The sequence below is a fragment of the Budorcas taxicolor genome, chromosome 3, assembly GCF_023091745.1.
Source record: "Budorcas taxicolor isolate Tak-1 chromosome 3, Takin1.1, whole genome shotgun sequence".
NCBI lineage: Eukaryota > Metazoa > Chordata > Mammalia > Artiodactyla > Bovidae > Budorcas > Budorcas taxicolor.
Window position 1 is genome coordinate 101,342,420 of NC_068912.1, and position 24,103 is coordinate 101,366,522.

The 24,103-nt window shown below is 41.4% G+C and overlaps 1 protein-coding gene, 1 non-coding gene and 1 pseudogene across 2 annotated transcripts in view; all 3 read left to right on the plus strand.

Moving 5' to 3' along the window:
* The window catches only part of EIF2B3 (eukaryotic translation initiation factor 2B subunit gamma), a 118,953-nt gene that overhangs the window by 80,936 nt on the left and 13,914 nt on the right, over positions 1-24,103 (plus strand). Inside the window, exons 7-10 of the mRNA XM_052637884.1 lie at positions 12,046-12,173; positions 13,311-13,501; positions 15,326-15,403; positions 15,928-16,076. Of these exons, the coding sequence (XP_052493844.1) occupies positions 12,046-12,173; positions 13,311-13,501; positions 15,326-15,403; positions 15,928-16,076 (546 nt within the window). The remainder of the gene's footprint in view (positions 1-12,045; positions 12,174-13,310; positions 13,502-15,325; positions 15,404-15,927; positions 16,077-24,103) is intronic.
* On the plus strand, positions 1,985-2,056 carry TRNAY-AUA (transfer RNA tyrosine (anticodon AUA)). Its single transcript has one exon. It is a non-coding gene; the product is annotated as a tRNA-Tyr (tRNA).
* On the plus strand, positions 18,401-19,174 carry LOC128045391 (14-3-3 protein theta-like; annotated as a pseudogene).

The following is a 24,103-nucleotide window of genomic DNA, read 5'->3' on the forward strand; positions in this document are numbered from 1 at the left end:
AAAACCCAGTCTGTCGGTACAGGACATACAACCTTAGAGTTTGGCCTTCAGAGCACCATCCATGTACCAGGCACTGTTCTGGGTACTTTTCACACTTCAGTTCATTCACTCCTTAAAACAGTTCTCTCATTTGGTATTAATTTCATATTATAGAAGAGGAAAATGAAGCTTCAAATAATTTGCTCAATGTCATACAGTCAGGGCCCTAATAAAATCAGCCACTGTTGATGAATTGATTGCTAGCAACGTCCACCTCATATCTCAGATGTCGCTCCGTTACAGACACACACACATGTGCATGTATACCTGGAAGGATAAGAGAGCAGTCCACAGCTTCCTGGTCTTAGCTAAATAGAGATGCAGGGGAGTAAGGATGGGCTCCACAAACTGAAGTCAGGAATTGGGAATAGGCAACTGTGCTACATGGTCAGAATCAGAGTGATAGTTAAAGCCACATGGAAGATAATGTGATAGACTGCCTAGAAAAGCCATCAGTCACATAGGAAAGCAGAGAAGAGATAAACAGATGAGGGACCATGTAGAGCCATGGGAGATAGGCAGGAACCTTGATTTCTTACTGTTCGGTTCATGTATCCATATGAACTTATCTGTACTTGTTTTCTTATCCTTAGATAAGAGATTGTATCAGGTATCTTTTACTTAAACAACCAAATAAAACTAAGGTAAGAATTTATGGTTTACATAATCATCTAACCAGAGCTGTTATATGGCAGCTGTGTACTGATATCTGAATATGTAGATGCTACCAAAATTAAACCAGGGTAGTCTTCTCTGGACTTCTTGGTTACAGTCATCTTGATCTCTGGGACTTCTTTGCTGTTGAGAAAGGGACAAAGTCCTAGCAGCACATTGACTTTTGTTGTTGTTGTTTCGTTTTGTTTTTTTGATGGTGATTTTCATTTATTTATTTATTTATTTAGACTGCACTGGGTCTTCATTGCAGCACATGGGCTTTTTCTATCTATGGAGCATGGGCTCTGAAGCCCATGGGCTTCAGTAGTAATGCTTAACCGGTATGCTTGCCTTCTTTCTTCTCTGACAACATTCTTAAATATCCATTAAAATTCACCTAGATATTACTCCTCTAGGAAGTTTTTTCTCAATTTTTTTTCTCTTCACTTCCACTTAGAATACGTACCCTTGCTTTGTGCTACCATAGTAGTCTGTGCTTCTCTCCATTAGGCATGAAATCATTCTCTCTTCTGATCTTGTATAATCTTCAGTTATCACATGCATCCTATTAAATTGGATTTGCATGTCTTTTTTTTCTACTTTTTTAAACTGCTTGAAGACAGAAACCAATTCTGATTCATCTTGTGACACATAGTAGATGCTCCATAAATAAAAAGGCAGCCAGATCGTCAACGTCATACTGAAACCTCTAAGTGCTGTTTCAGGGGGCCTCCGAGAAGCTCTAGTCCTTAATGTCTCAGCATAGAAAGAATTCAACAAGATTCAAAGTGATACATAAGAAGTGATTTGTTAGTAGGATGCTTTTGAGGCTTACAGGCTTGTGGGCAAGGGGGCCGAGAACTTAGTGGGCTGCAGTTTTATAATCAAAGAAAAATTAGGGAAGGGCAAAAAACCACCTCTTCCTCATTCTTTTTATAATCTTTTTTTAATTGGAGGATAATCACTTTATAATATTGTATTGGTTTCTGCCATACATCAACCTGAATCAGCCATAGGTTCACACATCCCCTCTCTCTTTATTTTTTTAATTTATTTATTTTTAATTAAAGGATAATTGCTTTACAATATTGTGTTGGTTTCTGCTGTACATCAGCATCAATCAGCCATAGATATACACACGTCCCCTCTCTCTTAAACCTCCCTTCTGCCTCCCATCCCATCTCACCCATCTAGGTTGTCACAGAGCATGAAGTTTGAACTCCCTGTCTCATACAGCAATTCCCACTGGCTATCCATTTTACATATGGTAAAGTATGTTTTTACCAGGACTTCCCTGGTGGCTCAGATGGTAAAGCGTCTGCCTATAATGCAGGAGACCCGGGTTCAATCCCTGGGTCGGGAAGATCTCTTGGAGAAGGAAATGGCAGCCCACTGCAGTATTCTTGCCTGGAAAATCCCACGGACAGAGGAGCCTAGGGGGCTACAGTCCATGGGGTCGCAGAGTTGGACACGACTCAGCAACTTCACTTTCACTTCACTAAAGTATGTTTCAGTGCTACTCTCCCAATTCGTCTTACCCTCTCCTTCCCCAGCTGTGTCCACAAGTTTGTTCTGTGTGTCTGCATCTCCATTGGTGCTCTGCAAACAGGTTCATCAGTACCATCCTTCTAGATTCCATATATATGCATTAATATACAATATTTGCTTTTCTCTTTCTGACTTACTTCACTCTGTTTAATAGTCTCTAGGTTCATCCACCTCATTATTCCTCATTCTTGAGTAGATGTCACACTTCCATCATTAGCTCCTCCTCCAGGTTGGGCAGGGGAGTTTTCTTGTCCCTCCTTGGTCAAGCCAGGACTGTTATGGCACCCTGGAAAAATTATTTCAGGTCTTAGTACAAAGAGGATCTTTCACTTTGAAATGTCACCTTTCTATAAAGTATTGTTTTTTATGTGTGCAGAGAAGGTGTCCTAAATTTTACTGAGCTCACTGGGCAGGATGTGGGTCTCATGCCATGATTCTTCAGTGTGGTATGTCTCATGCTTCTGTTCCATGGTTTTGTTGCAAAGTGGGCTTGCTTGGTTTTGTAGTTAGGCAGACCTGCTTTCTTGAGTGATCATTAATTTACAGGGGTCTCCCATACTTTTTTCTTCACTTACACTCCCCTACTGGGATTAACTATTTAATTACCAACTTTGTCCCTTTATTCTGTCCCTATCAATATGAAGGCATGGATTTACTTGTTTTATTTGATTGTTACATCCCTATAGTCTAAAATATGTCTGACACATTTGGGGTACTCAGTGAATAAATTCAAAGGAATAAAAGATTCATTGACTTGCCCTAAAGATGATGCTGTGAAAGTGCTGCACTCAATATGCCAGCAAATTTGGAAAACTCAGCAGTGGCCGCAGGACTGGAAAAGGTCAGTTTTCATTCCAATCCCAAAGAAAGGCAATGCCGAAGAATGCTCAAACTACCACACAATTGCACTCATCTCACATGCTAGTAAAGTAATGCTCAAAATTCTCCAAGCCAGGCTTCAGCAATATCTGAACCGTGAACTTCCAGATGTTCAAGCTGGTTTTAGCCAACGTCTGCTGGATCATGGAAAAAGCAAGAGAGTTCCAAAAAAACATCTATTTCTGCTTTATTGACTATGCCAAAGCCTTTGACTGTGTGGATCACAATACACTGTGGAAAATTCTGAAAGAGATGGGAATACCAGACCAGCTGACCTGCCTCTTGAGAAACCTGTATGCAGGTCAGGAAGCAACAGTTAGAACTGGACATGGGACAACAGACTGGTTCCAAATAGGAAAAGGAGTATGTCAAGGCTGTATATTGTCACCCTGCTTATTTAACTTCTATGCAGAGTACATCATGAGAAACGCTGGGCTGGAAGAAGTACAAGCTGGAATCAAGCTTGCCAAGAGAAATATCAATAACCTCAGATATGCAGATGACACCACCCTTATGGCAGAAAGTGAAGAGGAACGCAAAAGCCTCTTGATGAAAGTGAAAGTGGAGAGTGAAAAAGTTGACTTTAAAGCTCAGCATTCAGAAAACTAAGATCATGGCATCTGGTCCCATCACTTCATGGGAAATAGATGGGGAATCAGTGGAAATGGTGTCAGACTTTATTTTTGGGGGCTCCAAAATCAGTGCAGATGGTGACTGCAGCCATGAAATGAAAAGATGCTTACTCCTTGGAAGAAAAGTTATGACCAACCTAGATAGCATATTGAAAAGCAGAGACATTACTTTGCCAACAAAGGTCTGTCTAGTCAAGGCTATGGTTTTTCCATTGGTCAGGTATGGATGTGAGAGTTGGACTGTGAAGAAAGCTGAGTGCCAAAGAATTGATGCTTTTGAAGTGTGGTGTTGGAGAAGACTCTTGAGAGTCCCTTGGACTGTGAGGAGATCCAACCAGTCCATTCTGAAGGAGATCAGCCCTGGGATTTCTTTGGAGGGAATGATGCTGAAGCTGAAACTCCAGTACTTTGGCCACCTCATGTGAAGAGTTGACTCATTAGAAAAGACTCTGATGCTGGGAGGGATTGGGGGCAGGAGGAGAAGGGGACGACAGAGGATGAAATGGCTGGATGGCATCACGGACTCGATGGATGCGAGTCTGAGTGAACTCCGGGAGTTGGTGATGGACAGGGAGGGAGGCCTGGTGTGCTGCGATTCATGGGGTCGCAAAGAGTCGGACACAACTGAGCCACTGAACTGAACTGAAGCCTAAGCAGTCTTGCCAGGCTTGCTAGGATCTGAATATCTTTGTCTTTCTCAAGACATATGCACCTGCATCAAAAATTTATTCTTATAGAAGCTTTCAATATTTTGTTAAAAAGAGGAAAAAAATATCTCAGAATAGTATATACCAAATACTTGGTTCTAAAGTCAATACCTTTTCATCTAAAACAATTTCCTGTTTACTATTCCAGATTATATCTATTTTCTTTGATCAGCAAGGAAGAAAAAAAGCCTGAAAACAAAGCATAGGGTTAACTCAGCGAACATGTTTTCTTTCCAGTTACAGCTCTGCTGAGAGAAGAGGCAAGAAATCCAAACCTTTAGTGTTCTTCTCTGTAGTCTTGAGTTGCAGGCCTTATAAAAGTAGGTTTTCTGTTCTGCCTCTTTGCTAACTACTATTTTTTAAGGACTGACTTGAAGTGGAAGACAGAGGATTTTAAGTCTCTTTAAATTTGCTTACAAAAACAGAACAGGCAGAATGTAAAATTAGCCAATTTTTTCCCTTTGCCATGGACATAATTTTTAGGCTTTCCCTAAAAAAAAACTTAGAGATATAACAAAGACCTGATCCCAGATCAAGGCAAAATGCTAAAAATAATAGATTTAAGCAGAACTAGTATCATGTGTTTTTTTTCAGATGTTGCATTTTTAATGCTAGTAATATTAATAATACAGAAACATATGTAGAGTTCATTACATTTCCAAATCAGGAAAGTTCTTTCTATCTCCAAAGATCAGAAGAGAAATTATTGCCAGCTGTCTGGCTTAGAGGCATTACATGCAGTCATTCACATATCCACTCATTCATCTATTCAAATAAATATTTATTTAGCACTGACTACGTGTTTATTGGAGAAGGCAATGGCACCCCACTCCAGTACTCTTGCCTGGAAAATCCCATGGACGGAGCAGCCTGGTGGGCTGCAGTCCATGGGGTCGCTAAGTCGGACATGACTGAGCAACTTCACTTTGACTTTTCACTTTCATGCACTGGAGAAGGAAATGGCAACCCACTCCAGTGTTCTTGCCTGGAGAATCCCAGGGACGGGGGAGCCTGGTGGGCTGCCGTCTATGGGGTCTCACAGAGTCGGACACGACTGAAGCGACGCAGCAGCAGCAGCAGCAGCAGCACGTGTTTATTGGTATAGAGACAATCAGCAGAAAATTTTCAACCCTGTAGAAAGTGCTGTGGTTGCAGAAAACACAGGATACTGATTAGAATGGTGTAGTGGAAAGAGTCCTGGGCTTTGAGGTAGATATAGAATAAGTTTCCACTCTACCAGTTATAAAAGCTGTGTTGACCTAATCAAAATAACTAACCTTTCTAAGCCTTGATTTCCTCACTTATGAAATGATGATGATAATACCTACCATGAGGGTTGCTATAAGAATATGAGATAATATATGTTAATTTTTTAGCATGAAACTCATACTTGATATTGATTCAAAAATAATACAAATAACTGTCTTTGCTATGACAGTACAGAAACCTACAAGTGTTACAAAAGGCTTCCAAGTAGAGATAATATTTGAGAGCGGTTTTATAGCTCAGTAAATTTTCACAAAGTGAACACTCCCTTGTAACTACTATTTAGATAAAAAAGTAGAATATTAACCCAGTTTCCAGAAGCTCCCTTTAAGCAACTATCCCCTGCACACAAAAGTAACTGTTATCTTGAGTGTTAAATAAATTTAAGAAGATAAGATCAGATTTGTACTTCAGAAAAATCACTGTGCCTGCAACACAGAGGGTGGATTGAAGGAAGAAGAGACATAATCAGATTGTGCTTTAGAAAGGATATTCTGTATATAATACAAAGGATAGATTTTATGCGGTAAGACTAGAGGAAAAGAAACTGATTGAAAGCAACTGAAGGAGTCCAGGCAAATAATGACAGTGGCTTAGACTAGACAGTAGCAGTAGAGATGCAGCCAGTTCATAGTTTTGAAAGAGATTGAGGGGATAAAATCAGCAGTGTTTGGTGACTGGTTGTATGTGAGGAGTGGAGGAAGGAAGAGTCAAGATGATTACCATGTTGCTAGCTTGGGTGACTAAATGAATCTCCATATCACTAAGCAAAGTAATCAGTGTTTGTGGGGGGTAGGAGAAGGGTTGGGAGAAAGATGATGGATTCAGTTTTAGACTTTGTGTTTAAGGTATTGTGGGTCACCTAAATGACAGGGTCCATCAGGCTGTTGAAAATGTGAGACTAAAAAGAAGAGAGAACTTGGCTATAGGTTTACATTTAGGAATGAGTAGCAAAGAAGTCACCAAGTGATCTATCTAAGGGAGACAAATAGCATGGGAAAAATACAGGCAAAAAGGAAAATCCTGAGAAACACCAAATATTTTAGAGGAAACAAAGAAAGAGGTATCAGAAATAGAAACAGATCAAGAAAGTGATACCACAGGAAGTGAGGAACGAATGGCCTATGACAGTGAAATTTGGAAGATTCAGAAAATATTTTAAAAATTCTACCTATAGGGGACTTACCGGGCAGTCCAGTGGTTAAGATTCTATGCTTCCACTGCAAGGGCATGGGTTCAATCCCTGGTCCAGGAGCTGAGATCCTGCCTGCCCTGCAGCAAGGAAGGAAAAAAAAAAAAAATGCTACGCATAACTCTACTCATGCTTCCCTGGTAGCTCAGGTGGTAAAGAATCCACCTGCAGTGCAGGAGACCCAGGTTCAATCCCTAGGTTGGGAAGATTCCCTGGACCCACTCCAGTATTCTTGCCTGGAAAATCCCATGGACAGAGGAGACTGGTGGGCTACAGTTCATGGGGTCACGAAGAGTCGGACACAACTGAGCAACTTAACACTTTCATAATTCTACTTTGAGATAGTTGCTAACTTTTTTCTTTTGGCCAAGTCCTGTGGCATGAGAGATCTTAGTTCCCTGACCAGGGATTGAAGTCCCTTGAACATTTTAATGTATTTCTTTCCATCATTTTATTTATTTTTGTATATACGTATACACACTTGAGATTGTGCTGTATAAATAAGTGCCTTCTGCTTTCTTTGTTCAGTATTTTTTCACAAGCATTTTCCTGTGTCATTAAAAAATTGTTTATTGAGTTTTGCCTATACGCTCTTCTATTACATATGTGTTTTATTGCTTTTCTATTGTTGACTATTTGGTGGTTCTCTATTTTTATAAATAACACTGAGTTATTTTTTAATAACTAATAACTTACTATTTTATAAATAATGTTATTTTTATAAATAACAAATAATATCTTTTTGTTCAAAGATGTATTATTATCTGATTATTTTTTTCAGCATATATTTATTGAGCACAGATGTATAGAAATAGAATTATAAAATAAGATAATATGAATATCTTCAAAACCTTTGTTATATATTGCCAATTTTTAGAAAAAGATTTTTACCAGTTTATGAATTTACAAGTATGAGAAGTACCCTTATCACTAATGTGAGTTATTTTAAATCTGCTAATTTGTGAGAGAAATTGCATCTTATTTTAATACTTATTTTTTTAATATTTTTATATAATTTTAAACGTTTTAATCTATTTATCTATGAAGAATATTAATCTTTTGTTCTATTTGTAAAAATAATTTTGGCTTATTTTGTGGAGTTGCTTGTTTGCAGCTAGTAGTCAAATCTTTTGTTCTCCTCTGTGATTTTTTTATTTCGTAGGAGCTTATGACATGAGACAGGTGTTTCTGGGAAAACTATCTAAGAGGGAAGGGAGAGGGGATTTCACTGGTAGTCCAGTGGCTAAAGACCCTGTGCTCTCAATGCAGGGGCCCAGGGTTCGATCCCTGTTCAGGAAACTAGATCCCACATGCCACAACTAAGGCCCAGCGCACCCAAATAAATAAATATGAAATTTTAAAAAAAAAAAAAAAGAAGAGGAAAAGGAGAAAGTGAGGTTGCCAAGGCCCAGGGCGGTGGATCCAGCTGCCAGCCTTCAGCCCCAATGGATGTTCACAATGAATGGTTCATGGTGGCATTTCCCACTTCTTGGTATAGCTTTGAGCTACTTTTAGTTTGACTAGGAAGCAGGAAGTATAATTTTGTCCTCCATCATGATGCGAAGCCAACTGCATTATGAGAATCGACCTGATTGCTGAGCGTCTGCAGAGGCAGGTGGGACCTGGCAGGAATGCTTCAGGTCCTCTCCTCACATCCTTATCTGATCTCCTTAAAGGGTTCTGCCTAAAGAGGCTATGTGCCAAGGCTTGTTTGCTTGCCTCTTGCAGGGACAGTTCTGTTTGACCTATAATGTAAACATCATGGCTCTGAAATCCCCCAGCTGTCCATGCTTTGTCATTTCTTCAAAGGGAACTGACTTGTTTTCCACCCGAGTGGGGCCAAGGAACATTTGCTACCCACACTGGCTAGTATTAAAAGGGGAGAAAAAAGCTAAGAATAAGTGTTGTTTCATTCTTCGTATTCATATGGAAATTTTTAATCTTCATCAAAAGATCAGAAGGAAAATCACATTGAAATTCAGTACAAGAGCTTCCAGCTTACACAGAATTTTTCAAAGGTGTTTGGCTTGATCCTTTAAAAATGACAAAAACCATGAACTGTGTAGCTCCAGGGTTTGTAATTTTGCTTACCCTCCTCAGCCTCCGCCTCTGTCTTGCCTTCCTACCTACACTCCATCTATGTGGTCCTGTGTCAGCCTGCAGAACTTCCTTGAATGGGGGCTGGGAGAGGGGATAGGAAGTATGAAGCATCAGTCAGATTAACTGGGCTCTCATACATTACCCCCTCTCTCAGGCCATGTTATCTCATCTTTCAGTCTTGAAACTGGTCTCTTTTCATTCTCCTATTCCAAGCCTATTTTCACTGCTACCAGAATCACCGCATTAAGAAATAAAACTCATCATGTCACTTTCCTGCTTAAAAACTACCTCTGGCTTGTCTCAGTCCAAACTTTCTAGACTGCCACAGAAGGCTTTCATGATCTGGCTCCATTGCCTCCTTAAGCAGCTTCATCTCCTTCTACTCTTTTCCTTAAATCCATACTCAGGTTACTGTCCACTAGATTATGAATTTTTTGAAGTCAGAAACAGTGTATTTCCAAGGTCTAGCAAAGTCACAGCATATTACTAGTCTTGTTAAATTCTAAGGTAATTAATTAGTGATTTAAAATTCTAAAAGGTCCACAGTGTGAGAAAGAAAATTAAAAATCATATGGTAGTCTTGCAGTTCCTTTGCTAAGTATTAATTAGAAGCATACTTACTGTACTAAGGATCAGATTCCTAGTCATTTAAACCAAACATCCTGGTTCAGCACCCATGGGGAAGCACCATGCCTCCTGGGACCCAGAGGGGCCAAATGGAAGAGTTCCAAACCTCTTAGCCAGGGTAGCTTACTGCTTTATCTGAGTGATACAAAATAGTATAGGAAATTTCTTGCCTTCTGAAAGTTTTTCTGCATATTGATCTTTGGTCTGATTTTCTTTCTGTAAGTGCTATCCTAGACTGATCTGATTTCATGAAAGTAAACTGAAGTTGATTTTGTTGTGAAAATTCTTTGGTAGCCTTGGTAAATGAGTACAACTGTTATTAATATGAGAGAGCCCACTCTTCAGTAGAATGGAGACTGAAATCTATGTGGGAAATACTGAATGGATTAGGATGGATTAGTCATTAAAATGGATTTTAAATTTCTAGAGTCTGGAATCAAATCAAGAGAGTAGTAGAATCTGTAAGAGTAGAATCTAGGAGAAAATAAAAGACAAGAAACAGAAAGAATGGTTTAAATTATAAAATTTGATAATTTGCATAAAGAATGGAAGAATCACCCATAATTCTACTACTGTAAGAGAGTATAGAGTAGAAATTGTATAAATGGTTTTTGAATAGTGTTATTCAACTTGTTAGTATCACAAAAAATTTTTAATATTTATTTATTCGCTGCACTGGGTCTTTGTTGCTGCACACAGGCTTTCTGTAGTTGTGGCAAGTAGGGGCTATTGTCAAGTTGCAGTGCATGGGCTTCTCATTGCAGTAGCTTCTCTTGTTGTGGAGCACAGGCCCTAGAGCATGCGGGCTTCAGTACTTGTGGCATGTGAGCTCAGTAGTTGTGGCGCACAGGCTTAGTTGCTCTGTGGCATGTGGAATCCTCCTGGACCAGGGATCGAACTTGTGTCCCCTGTATTGACAGGTGGATTCTTAACCCCTGGACCACGAGGGAAGCCCTCGGTTCAGTTCAGTTCAGTCACTCAGTTGTCTCTGACTCTTTGTGACCCCATAAATCAGCACACCAGGCCTCCCTGTCCATCACCAACTCCCAGGGTTTACTCAAACTCATGTCCATCAAGTCAGTGATGCCATCCAGCCATCTTATCTTCTGTCATCACCTTCTCCTCCTGCCCCCAATCCCTCCCAGCATCAAGGTCTTTTCCAATGAGTCAACTCTTCACATGAGGTGGCCAAAGTATTGGAGTTTCAGCTTTAGCATCAGTCCTTCCAATGAACACCCAGGACTGATCTCCTTTAGAATGGACTGGTTAGATCTCCTTGCAGTCCAAGGGACTCTCAAGAGCCTTCTCCAACACCACAGTTCAAAAGCATCAATAGTCCTAGTATCAGATAAATTTTTAATCCATTACTATAACAGAGCAAAAGAGGAGAAAATATGATAAGCTCCATGGATGCAAAAAGAGAAAATTCAATACCCATTCATTGATGAAAGCTTTTAGCAAAGTTAGGAATAAGAGAGATCTTCCTTAACTGGATAAAGGGTATCTACAAAACCAATAACATGTGCCAAGTATTAGCTATAAAGTACAAAGCCCAATGTCTACACATAGAGGACAATCAAATAGTGGCTTTGGTGATAAAAATTATAACAATCATTAGTCTAAATGATAAAAAAGAAAAATTCCCTTTAAAATCAAGAATAAGTAAGGATGAACTGCTGTTAGTGCTTCTGTTCAGCATTAGTGTATTGAAAGTCTTAGCCAATACCGTAAGATAATGAAAAATACGAATTAGCAAGGAAGAAGAAAAATTGTTGTTTACATAGTTGGTATGATTGTCAGAATCTACAAATAAATTATTAATATTAAGATTGTTTATCAAGGCAGTTGGCCCCAAGGTTGAAATATAGTAAAATGAGATTCTGTTAACTAATAAGAAGAAAACAATTGTTGAAAAGACACCATCTATAATACTAATCCCTCCAAAATTAAGATACTCTGATTAATCTAATGGAAAATACAAAGCCTTTGTAGAAAAAATTTTAATATATTGAAACAACTTTTTTTTCAAAAGGCCAGAGCATTCTGCTTTCTCATGAGTTATTGTCAGTTAATAGTCAAGACACCATGTTGACATATGCACACACATATAAACTTTCAGGCACATACTTTGTAAACAGGAATTGTAAGAGACTGTTCTCTGCATAGATCAGGGGACGGGCATCTCAGATTCAACACACTGCTCGCCCAGCTCCAGCCTGAACTGAGAAAACTTAGATCCTCTGCTTCTCCAGAACTGTCAAACCCTTGCCATTTCTGATCTCTGTCGGTCCCAACGTGGCATGACAGGAAGGAATTTGGCTTTTCCTTGGATGCACAGTTTTTTATTCTAATTGAATCCAGACCATCAGATTTCTGATATTTGGCTACTCTTTCTTCCTAGGTCAATCACTTCCATTCGGAGTGAACTGATTCCATACCTAGTAAGAAAGCAGTTCTCCTCAGCTTCATCACAACAAGGACAAGAAGAAAAAGAAGAAGATCTAAAGAAAAAGGAGCTGAAATCCTTAGGTCAGTGCTTGAGTTGGTGCAGTAAGGTACAGGTAGTGACACTTGTGGAAAGAGTGGCTGGACAATTTAGCCCAGCCCAAGATGCTTGTCTCAAGCCATCAGGTTCTCATCTAGCCAACAGGCAGGCCAGGTTAGCTTACACCACTCCCTGAGCTCTGGGCAGGCTTACTCAAGCAGATTCTCATCCCTGTGCTCTTCAGGGACAGGCTAACCATGCGTCAGGCCTGTTCTCTGGTTAACAGGCCTGGTTTGGCCATGTTCGTCTCTAGACCTTTTTGACTTTGCACTCTGCCCACCATTTCTCAGTTCTCCTGTTCTCTGACTCTGGGAAGCCCCACTCCTGACTAAACTCAGCCTCTCCTATCAAGGGAAGAAAGGTGAAGGGCTGTATAATGACAGTCCAACCAGAGCCAACAGACTTTCTCCTTTCAAGGATGTAGGGATGAGGTCAGTCTTTGCTCTCATATCCTTGCCTAGTCCCTGGCCCAGTCCTGGACTCATAGTAGATGTTCCCAAAAATGTATTTATCAAAGGAATAAATGGAGACAGTATAGCATGATGGTTAAGATATCAGGGCTTAGCATCTCAGACCTGCGTTTGAAATCTAACTCTACCTTTTATTAGTTCTGTGACCTAAGGCAGATTTTTCAGTCTTTTGAGCCCCCATTTTCTTAATCATAAAAGATTTCAAATGACTGTTGTAGGAGTTGAAAAACTGGGGCCCAGGTCCTGTGCTGTTTCTCTCACAGCACAACTACCAGATGTGCTAATAGAGGCTAGCAGCACAAAGCCAATAGGGCTAGGCACTAAAGCCTGGACAGTCGCTTGTGTTTCTCCATGGTGTACAAGAGTCTATTTTATCTTCCCCAGTAGTGCTTGATCATCAGTCAAACTTGCTTACAGGACCTTTTTTAAAAACATTTTTGTGTCATAATATTTCAAATGTACATGAAAGCACATTGCCTCTTTTAATCTTTGACTTAGTCTTTCAGGTTTTAGTGGGATTTCCCCAGGGTCCATGCTGCATGGTTGAGTTGCAGGGGAAGAGATTTGAGCTGTACCCTCCTTCAAAACTTGACTGAGTCTATATCCTTTCTGTTACCTGTCTCATGTACTTGCTTGTTTTTGGTTCTGAAGATATTTACAGTTTTATAAAAGAAGCCAATACACTGACCCTTGCTCCCTATGATGCCTGCTGGAACGCCTGTCGAGGAGACAGCTGGGAAGGTTTGTCCAGATCACAGGTGCGCTGCTATGTCCACATCATGAAAGAGGGGCTTTGCTCTCGAGTAAGCACCCTAGGACTCTACATGGAAGCCAACAGACAGGTGAGAGGATGAGTTCAGAAGAGAAATCATAGGGATTCGTCTCCCAGGAACAGACCGGAGCCTTTTGTCTTATTTCTTCATTAGGTGCACAGTAACTGGTACAGAATCCCACATTCCCAAGGTTGAGCAAGACCGGGTGTGTCAGGAGACACCATAGGGGTACCCAAGTACAGCAAAAGGGGAAGTGAGGGGCATCGTGCAGAGGCAGAGCTGCTGTGGCTCCAAAGAAAGGCCGAGATCTCCAGAAAGACTTCACTTCTGGCCTCTGGGTTCAACAGATTTCTCCTATTCTGCTCAGCATGGGGATATCCATAGCACTTCATAAACAAGCAGATAAATACTGTGTAACCAGGCACGCAGGGGAGGTAACCAGGCACACAGGGGAGGTAACCAGGCACACAGGGGAGGCTTTCCTTAGAAGGTAAAAGAGCAGAGTATAGAGTACCCAGATGACAAAGCATCAAGGGAGGAATGCCTATGTGAGAGAAATCTGGAGAACGGCATTAGAGCATGCAGAGTCTTGCTAACCCATCCTTTTAACCCTGAGGTTTGTGAAGTGTGGAGAATTAGTAGCTTCTATTGAAGGGGAAGCAGTGCCCTTAAGGCCCGCCAGGTTTTATTTAAGGCAAGGGTGAAGAGGGGGAACAATGAGGAGGCAGCTTGTGTGCAAGAGCTCTTTATTGTGTAGCAGGGACAGGAGGAGGGGAAAACTGGAATTGGAATTGAATCCCTGAAGAAAATCTGACTCAAGAATCTTTAGGACCCACACCATGTGGTAGTAACAGTCTCAGACCCAGACCTCAAGCTAGCCTCAAACCGGATTGGTTATAGTCAAGGGAATCCAAGCCACAGGGTTTATGAGAAGTCCAAGCTAGTCCCATGTTTACCCAGGGCAGTCCTGGGGAGAGTTGCCCCTGTGTAGCATTAGAGGTATATAAAAGGCTTCCTTAATTTGACTTTTAGTTCTCCTTATTCAGTTCTATGACTAGAGTCTGTCTGGCTAGTCTGAAAGCAAGTTGATGGATAGCCTAAGGCCAGAGAAGTATCCTCTGGCGTGTCAGCGGGGGCTGTGCGTCAGACAGGCCTGAATGGCATTGGCTGAAGTATAACAGAGGAGATCCCAGGCATAGGGACAGAGGGATTAGCCTTCATATCACCAATATAGCCAGTCTGGCCAGGCCTCCCTCAGTTAGAGTGTCTGCCACACACACTGCTCTGACCAGCATTCTCTCCACACTGAGAATCACAGGTATACTATCTCTGCCTAATGGGTCCAGAGCTAAAACACTCCACACCCATAACATTTTCAGTTTTCTCATAGTGGAAAGAGAATAGTGTGAATGTCCTCTTAGACATTTTATTTTGGTTGGTAAAGAACATGGATGCCTCCTTAGGGTGTGTCCTGATTGTGGAGTTATCTAAGATTACTCCCATCCTCCCCTCCTGCATGGTCACTGTGGTCCAGGAGGTGAACAGGAACCTAGGGTGACTGTGGTTAGGCCTCAGGGTTCCCCTTGCTCTCGTCAGACCTCCTCTCCCAAATGCTGCCTGACTGTCTCTAAGGCTTGTCTCACAGCCTCCCGGTTGAGGGACATAGCAGTACTTCAGGGAGGAGGCTCTCAACTAGGAAACTGAGGAGGAGACTGTATAGAAGCTGTTGCATAAATGATCCTTGTCTTGGGGGAAATACCTCAGCCTGCCTCATCCAGACAGGAGGCAGTGGCTAAAAATTCCCCACATCTCTTAACTGAACGCGAGGTTCTACTTAACATGTTTTCAGTTGTTTTCTGGTCTTTCTTTAGTGACCAAACCTCTTTCCTCAAGGTGTCCAAATTGCTACCTGTTATCTGTCCAGAAGAATCACTGATTCACTCATCAGCCCAGATTGTCAGTAAACACATGGTAAGTGCTGGCTTGGGCAGAGCAGGTATGGGGCACTGTCTGGGTACACTGAGGCTTGTCTTTGAGAAGCTGGTTTGGGGTGTCAAGCCCTGAACATCACTGGCCCCAGGGAGGTCCCAAACTGGGTTCTGGTTATAAAATTTTACCTGCCAGTCCAGGCTTTCAAGCAGACTGCCTAGACAGGCGCTGAGCCCAGCCACACAAACCCTATAAGTAAAGTTCGTTACAGCCTTTGAACTCAGACACAGGATCTTTCCATTTCCGTCCCTCTTCTTACCCTGACTTGAGCGCTGCCTTCAGGAGAGCACCTCAGTATACACAAGTGCATGAGTGTGTAAGTCTGAGTTGGTCTCAGAGATATTATGGGACCTTGTGGCCCTGAGAAATACTGGTGATGATCCCTCTTGCTGAAGTATCTCTAGGAAAAGATCTCACTAGACCCCAGCTCAAGGAATCTGGATGGTTGGTTTGCAGTTGGTTGAGATGAGGGGACAAGGTATTATATTTTTATTTGCCTTTTACAGGTTGGAGCTGACAGCCTCATTGGGCCAGATACACAGGTTGGAGAGAAGTCATCCATTAAGCATTCGGTCATTGGTTCATCGTGTGTCATAAGAGATAGAGTGACTGTCACCAATTGTCTTCTCATGAACTCAGTTACCGTGGAGGAAGGGTATGTCTCCCCTTGTACCCACTTGAGGCAAGGCCCCTGATGTCTCTGGGAGGCTTTGGAGGCCACCCTAGCCTAGGGAGGTGATCAGCTTCGGGAGGGGAAGAAAAGGGAAAGGAAGGAATAATTCCTAGGCCTTGGTTTCAATGTCAAAAATGACATAGTCTTGGAAAGCATTTCTAGCAGTTTTCTCATGATGATTGGAGTCCTGAGATAAGCTGCCTTCTCTTGCTTTGGTATCCTGCTTGATGGGATGACCACAGTAGTGAGCCCGTGGCAGGGTGGACACTACACCAATGTCTAAGAGTCACCTGCCCCCTCTCAGTGTCCTACAGAAAGCAGAGGCCTGCAAGGAGTGGACATATAAGACACGTTCCATTTTCAAAGGAAAGCTTCTCTGTTACTAGTTATAAAGAATCTTTTCCCATTTTAAGATGTTTTGGAATGCCCTAAAATCTTGGTTTGTGAACAACCTGAACTTGGAGTAAGACTTAAATGATGCTTAATAAAATTGTTCCTCTGTATGGACCTCAGGTTTTTTTCCTTGTATAAAATGCAAAGTTAGTAGTGGAAGAGAGGAAGGATATTACCAATGGTTTCCAGACTTTTTAGAAAGGAAACTTTTTCTTAAGATAAATCTTAAGCAGGAACTCATTATTTAAAACTGGTAAAGGTACTGTTGTTTGGAATACAGTGAGGGAGGGGCACTTATCCTTCCTATGGAAGGTGAAAACTGATCTATAAAACAAATTTTAAAAACTACTCTTTGCAACCCCATGGGTTATACCCTGCTAGGCTTCTCTGTCCTTGGGATTTTCCAGGCAAGAATACTGGAGTGGGTTGCCATTTCCTTCTCCAGGGGATCTTCCCAACCCAGGGATCGAACTCTGGTCTCCTGCATTGCAGGCAGATTCTTTACCATCTGAGCTACCAGGGAAGCCCCAAATCTTGACCACATCCCCCATGACATGTAGGATCTTAGTTTCCCGACCAGGGATCAAACCCTCACTCCCTGTACTGGAAGGCAGAGTCTTAACCACTGGACTGCCCTGGAGTTGTGGCTGAAACCACTAGGTGAGAGAATTCCCTGGCAGTCCAGTGGTTAGGACTCTGCATTTTCACTTCCAGGGCCAGGGCTCAGTCTCTGGCCAGGGAACTAAGATCCTGCAAGCCACTCAGCTCGGCCAAAAAAAAAGCCAGTAGGCTAGGTCAGCCTGAGATTGATTCTAGCTCTGACATCTGTTGATTTCTCTGTCCAGGAACTGATAAGAGGGAAAGATAGGGGAAGACTGTGTGTGTGTGCTAAGTTGCTTCAGTCACGTCCAACTCTTTGTGACCTATGAACTGTAGCCCACCAGGCTCCTCTGTCCATGAGATCCTCCAGGCAGGAGTACTTGAATGGGTTGCCATGCCCTTCTCCAATGGAAAGATTATAAAGGCCAGTAAAAGCTGAACTACCTCTCACAACTGTCCTTGGGATTAAACAAAACATTTTGGGGAGAGGTACTACATAGGGATAGAGCTAAAGGTAAAGCCTTTGCTCTTTAGAAAGAGTGGCTGATGGCAATTTTGTAAAGTAATTAGCCTCCAATTAAAATTAATTAATTTTGAAAAAAGAGTGGCTGATGGAAGACAATAGAGGCAGGGTGAAAAGGGAAAGTACTATAATATGTCCTTCCCCAAGCCTACATCCTGATGATTCCCAGAACCCTGGTGAAGAGGCCTAAGTCTTCTGTTGGGAATTTGGAAGAGTTTTTTCTGGAGAATCTGAGCAGCCCAAGAAGAAGAAGCTGAATTTATTTACATAGGACGTTTCTAATAGCCCAGTCAGATCATCCTATAGTTAAAATTATGGATGACAAATTCCATTCATGTACTGTTTTAAAATCCTTTCCTAAATATGAGGAGATAATCAAAGATTACCAGAGATCTAAAGAAAGCCTCTATCATGAAAGATAGAGAACAAATCAAACAGAGAAAAAAAGCACTTAAAAAGAGACAGAGACTCCTCAGAGAGAGAGAGATGCTTTCAGACAACCTGTTATTTCAAAGAACAAAAAAGAAACTTAAGAAATTTAAAATATGGTAACAAAGAGGGAAGACCTCAGTAAAAAAAAATGGAAGATAAATTTGAAATTTCCCAGAAAGTAGAAGAAAAAGATAAAAAGATGGAGCATATAAAAGAAAAGATAGAGAAGAGGGATCCAAGTGGTGGGACTCGCGCCGCGGCCGCGGAGACGTGAAGGCCTCCTCGCCACGCCCCCCCCCCACCCCCCGCCAGTCCCCCAGGTCCGCGCTCGAACCCACTGTCCGCTCCCCCGGCCCCCATGGAGAAGAGGGAGCTGATTCAGAAGGCCAAGCTGGCGGAGCAGGCCGAGCGCTACGACGACATGACCACCTGCATGAAGGCCGTGACGGAGCAGGGCGCCGAGCTGTCCAACGAAGAGCGCAACCTGCTGTCAGTGGCCTACAAGAACGTGGTCGGGGGCCACCGGTCCGCCTGGAGGGTCATCTCCAGCATCGAGCAGAAGACCGACACCTCGGACAAGAAGTTGCAGCTGATCAAGGACTACTGAGAGAAAGTGGAGTCCGAGCTGAGGTCCATCTGCACCATGGTCCTGGAATTGTTGGATAAATATTTAATAGCCAATGCAACTAATCCAGAGAGTAAGGTCTTCTCTCTGAAAATGAAGGGAGATTACTTCCGGTACCTTGCTGAAGTTGCTTGTGGAGATGATCGGAAACAAACGATAGATAATTCCCAAGTAGCTTACCAAGAGGCTTTCGATATAAGCAAGAAAGAGATGCCACCCACACACCCCATCCGGCTGGGGCTGGCTCTTAACTTTTCTGTGTTCTACTGTGAGATCCTCAATAACCCAGAACTGGCCTGCACACTGGCTAAAACGGCTTTTGATGAGGCTATTGCAGAACTGGACACACTGAATGAAGACTCGTACCAAGACAGCACCGTCATCATGCAGCTGCTGAGAGACAACCTCACATTATGGACATCAGACAGTGCAGGAGAAGAATGTGATGCGGCAGAAGGGGCAGAAAACTGAGTGCATACAGGGTGTCATCTTTCGTCCCCTTGAAACCTTTTTATATCTCCATTCCTTACTCCATTTGGATTTCCTATAGCAAAGAAACTCATTCATGTGTATGGAATCAACTGTTTATAGTCTTTTCACACTGCGGCTTTGGGAAAACTCCATTCCTTGATTTGTGTTTGTCTTAGCCTTCCTGGTGTGCAGTTACTGCTGTAGAAAAGTATTAATAGCTTCATTTCATACAAACATAAGTAACTTCCAAACACTTATGTAGAAGACTAAAAATGTATCTGGTATTTAAGTAATCTGAACCAGTTCTGCAAGTGACTGTGTTTTGTATTACTGTGAAGATATGAAAATGTAGCTAATTACAATTTAAAGAGTGTTCTACATAAGTTCTTAATTTCTACATTCCCTCCCTTACTCTTCTTCAGAGATTTCCTTTCAGTAAGCAACTTTTCCATCCTCTTAATGTATTCCTTTTTAGTAGGAATCCAGAAGTATTAGATTGAATGGAAAAGCATTCTACATTTTGGGGCTGGGGGATCACAGATTTAAATGCCTCCTGTATCATATGTGATGGAGGTCTTGTGTATCTGTGACAACAGGGAGTTTCCTTATTCACTCTTCATTTGCTGCTGTTTAAGTTGACAACTTCCCTTCCCAATAAAAACTCACTTAGACCTCCTGCCTTTGTAGTTCTGGTATTCACTTTACTATGTAATAGAACTAGCATGTTGCTGCCAGAATACAACCATTGCTTTTGGCAAATTAAAGTGCATGTCATTTCTTAATATACTAGAAAGGGGGAAAAAAGCACACAGTCCAGTCTAAAACATTAGTACTGTTCCATGCAGATTTGTGCACGTGAGAGGGTGTCCAGTTTGTCTAGTGATTGTTATTTAGAGAGTTGGACCACTATTGTATGTTGCTAATCATTGAATGTAGTCAAGGCTTCAAAAAAGCCTTGTGAAAATGTTATGCCCTATGTAACAGCAGAGTAACATAAAATAAAATTACATTTTATAAGCTAAAAAAATTAAAAAATTAAAGAAATGATAGAAAGTAAGAGAGAAAGTCCAGGATGTCTAACATCTGAATAGGGGTTCCATAAAAAGAGAGTTGATAAATCGGAGGAGGAAATTATTTAAGAAATAATATAAGAAAATGTCCTAAAACTGAAAAATATGAGTCTACAGAATGAAAGGGCCTACTAAGGGGCCAGCCCAATGGTAAAAATAAGCCCACATCATTGTAAAACTTCAGAACATCAGATACAAAGCATGCTACCAACTTACAAAGAGAAATAATAGGTCATAAACAACTAATCAGCAACCAGAATGGTTTTAGACTTATTACCAGTAGCAACAATGAAAACTTGAAGATAATAGAACAATGCCTTCAAAAATCTGAAGGAAAATTAATTTCAACCTATAATTCTGTATTCAAGCTGAGTGTTAGTCAAGTGTGACAGTAGAATAGAGACATTTTCAGACATGAAAAGGTATGTCCCACCAAAATGAAAAGTAAACCAAAAGGAGACTGATGAGAAACAAGAGAATCTCACTCAGAAAAAGACAAACAGAAATGTGGGATATGGGGACTTCCCTGGTGGTTCAGCGGTTAAGAACTCACCTTCCAAAGCAGGGGACATGGATTCAGTCCCTGGTTGGGAAACTAAGATCCCATATGCCTCGGGGCAACTGAGACCCAACACAGCCAAAAATAAATAAATATTGAAAAGAATCCATGGGAAGATAGTGAAGGCACATCCAAGGATGACTGCTATGCATGAACCATAAAGGCAACAATTAGTCCAGAGTGGAATCCAGGAAACACTTATACAGAAAGATGAAACTGATAAATTCATATAAACATCTTGAAAAATTTAGATAATTGGCTAAAAAGTTAGGTTTGAATTAAAACAAAACAGATATTAACTCTGTTTTTTAAAAAAAGTTGTACAAGAAAGGAAAAGGCATCAAAGTTTGCTATGGTGGCTCAGTGGTAAAGAAATCTGCCTACCAACACAGGAGACACAGGTTCGATCCCTAATCCGAGAAGATACACATGCCGCGAAACGACTAAGCTCTTGGGCCACAACTGTTGAGTCTATGCTCTAGAGCCTGGGAGCCACACCTACTGAAGCCTGCATGCCTGGAGCCTGTGCTCTGCAACAAGAGAAGCCACCACAGTGAGAAGCCTGTGCACCGCAACTAGAGAAAAGCCCAAGCAACAATGAAGACCCAGCACAGCCAAAAAGAAATAAAATTGTTGAAATAACTTAAAAAAAAAAAAATAAACACTGATCATTAACCAAAATTATGCTATAACTACATTGAAAGGATGAAAGGTACGAAGGGAGAAAGGAAGCAGTGGCAGGAAGAAAAGAGAGCTAAACCTTCATCTTCCATTATGCAAAGTCTATTGACAGTGCTTAAAACTGAAAAATTAAGTAGTGATTGTTGTTGTTTGGTCCCTAAGTTGTGTATGACTCTTTTGCGACCCCATGGGCTATATATACCACCACATTCCTCTGTCCATGGAATTCTCCAGGCAAGAATACTGGAGTGGGTTGCCATTTCCTTCTCCAAGGGATTTTCCCAACCCAACTACCGAACCTGCGGCTCATGTATTATCAGGCAGGTTCTTTACCACTGAGCTACTAGGGAAGCCCCCAGTTTCTGAGTAGAGGTTAGGGAAAGAGGTCAGACCCAGAGACCTCTTCCTGAATCATGTGTTCTCTGACATACTTCCCTGTCTCCATTTTTCTTTTTCTGCCAAATCCACCCTTCCAGCATTGTTTTTATGAAGTAGAGCATGCACTTTGGGATCAGACTGCCAGATAGAATACTGGGTCTATCACTTATTAGTCACTTAGGGGATTGGTTTTACCTCTTTGAGCCAAATTTTCTCACAATAAAATAGGATAAAAACCCAATTGCCTCAGAGGTTTACTAGGAATACTAAATAAGTTAGTAGACATAAAGCAGTGAAAATAGCACTTGTCACAAAAAATGTTAGCTGCTATCACCATCATCTTCTTCATCATTACTTTATCTCACTTCACAGAGGTGGCATGTTCCCTGTGTTGTTGTCTGAAAGAATATCTGATCATATCCCTGTTCTATTCAAAAACTTTTGAAGAATCCATTCCATTATCTTTAGAATAAAGTTTCAATCCTTTGGAAGAATTTGAGAAGGATCAGTATAAGTACCTCTTTGTACATTTGGTAAAATTCTGCAGTGAAACCCTCTGGTCCTGGACTTTTGTCTGTTGGAATTTTTTTTTCATTACAAGTTCTATTTCATTTCTAGTGATTGGTCTGTCAAGTTATCTATCGCTTCTTGATTCGGTTTTAGAATGAAGTTTCAACTTCAGAGTTTCTCATATTTTTCATGATCTAGCTCCAAACACTGGGTCCTGGAATGTTAGAATGAAATGGGGCCTTAGAAATCATCCAGCTCAATTTCTTCATTTTTACAAGGAATAAATGGTAGTGTCAATCCAGACTTTTTTCTTATTGTACCTGTGCTACTTACTCCATGTCCCATTCCAGATTCCTGCATAAGACTGAAGATGTCACCATTCTCTTGAAAACCAGAACTACACTGGTATTTGTCCATTTGATCACTTAGTTCTAGAGTAGCTCATGAGGCTTTATAACTTCTACACTCTATCTCATCTTACCTCAGACCTTCCAACGAAGAGAGTGCTATAACTTTCTTGTTTGCTTTAATTGGTAACCTCTCCCTCTTTCCCTGTGGATGGGCAGACAAAGGAGCAGATGTTTAAAGGCCACTGTTAGTGTCTTGAATTGATGTAAATAAACTTGGTAAGGAAACTAAGGCTTCCAAAGAACTCCAGTTTATTTATATGAGAGAAATTCATAGAAAGACCTAGCATAATATCCCAGAGTCATATTGGGTGGAGGTATACTCTCGGATAGCCTAATAAGGCATCTAGCTGGGGAAACAGTAAAGGTGTAGATGGTGGCTGCTGCTGTTTTTCCAGCTATTGTAAAAAAAAAAAAGTTTAAGTGAAGCTCTAGGTAGCCCACCTGGGGTTAATGACTTGGAAGGCCATTAGAGACTACCCAGCCCTGCAGATTAGCTCTTGGTGATATGATCAGACATCTTGCATCCCATATGATCTTTTTTCCCATTATTTTCAGGTCATTTAGTTTTAATTACTTACAGTAAATTCAGGGAAGGTGATTAAATTGTAGTCATGTGAGACTTGATTACCCTGATGCTGTTACATCTGGACTAAATGGCAGAGTAGGAGCATGAATTTGTCTAGAAAGGAGTTTCTCATATTCTTGGTCTGCTTGTCTCTGCCAGCAGTGGTTTGGACAGTGGCTTGAACACCTGCCCGAGGTCCTCAGGGCTTGAAGGATGCTAATAGAACCACCTTGGGAAAGGTGTAGGCAAGACTATGCAGAGAAGGCTTCTGCCTGTCTTTCTCATTTTCTGCCACTTCCAATTTATATGACAGCTGATGCTCAGCAGTCCAAAGTATAGTGAAAACTTAATTGTCAATCCCATGGTCTGTGTCTTTAATCTTCTGGTCTTGATTAACACCAGCATTTCCTCCTAGTCCAAGGTGAATGACCCAAGCAGCAGTCTAGGGTAACACTTTCACATGCAGGTTCAGGCTGGGGAACCAGGATTTTACCTGGATTTCCCATGCTTTCTACAGGCAGCAAGTGCAGCCCTCCAAAGCAAACAAGATATTACTGTTTCTCATTGTTACCCTGAGTGTCCTCTGTACCGACACTTAACCCACTTTCCTGCCCACTGAGCCCCTTACCTTTCCACTCTCCTTAGTCCTGACATTGACTCTGCCTGAATTGTCTCTTTCTAGAGATCTTTACCTGTAGAAATCCTACCCACATTTCAAGGTCCAATATGTATTCCAGCTGCTTCGTGCAGTTTTCTTAAATTTTCCTAGCTAGATATTATCTCCCCCACCTC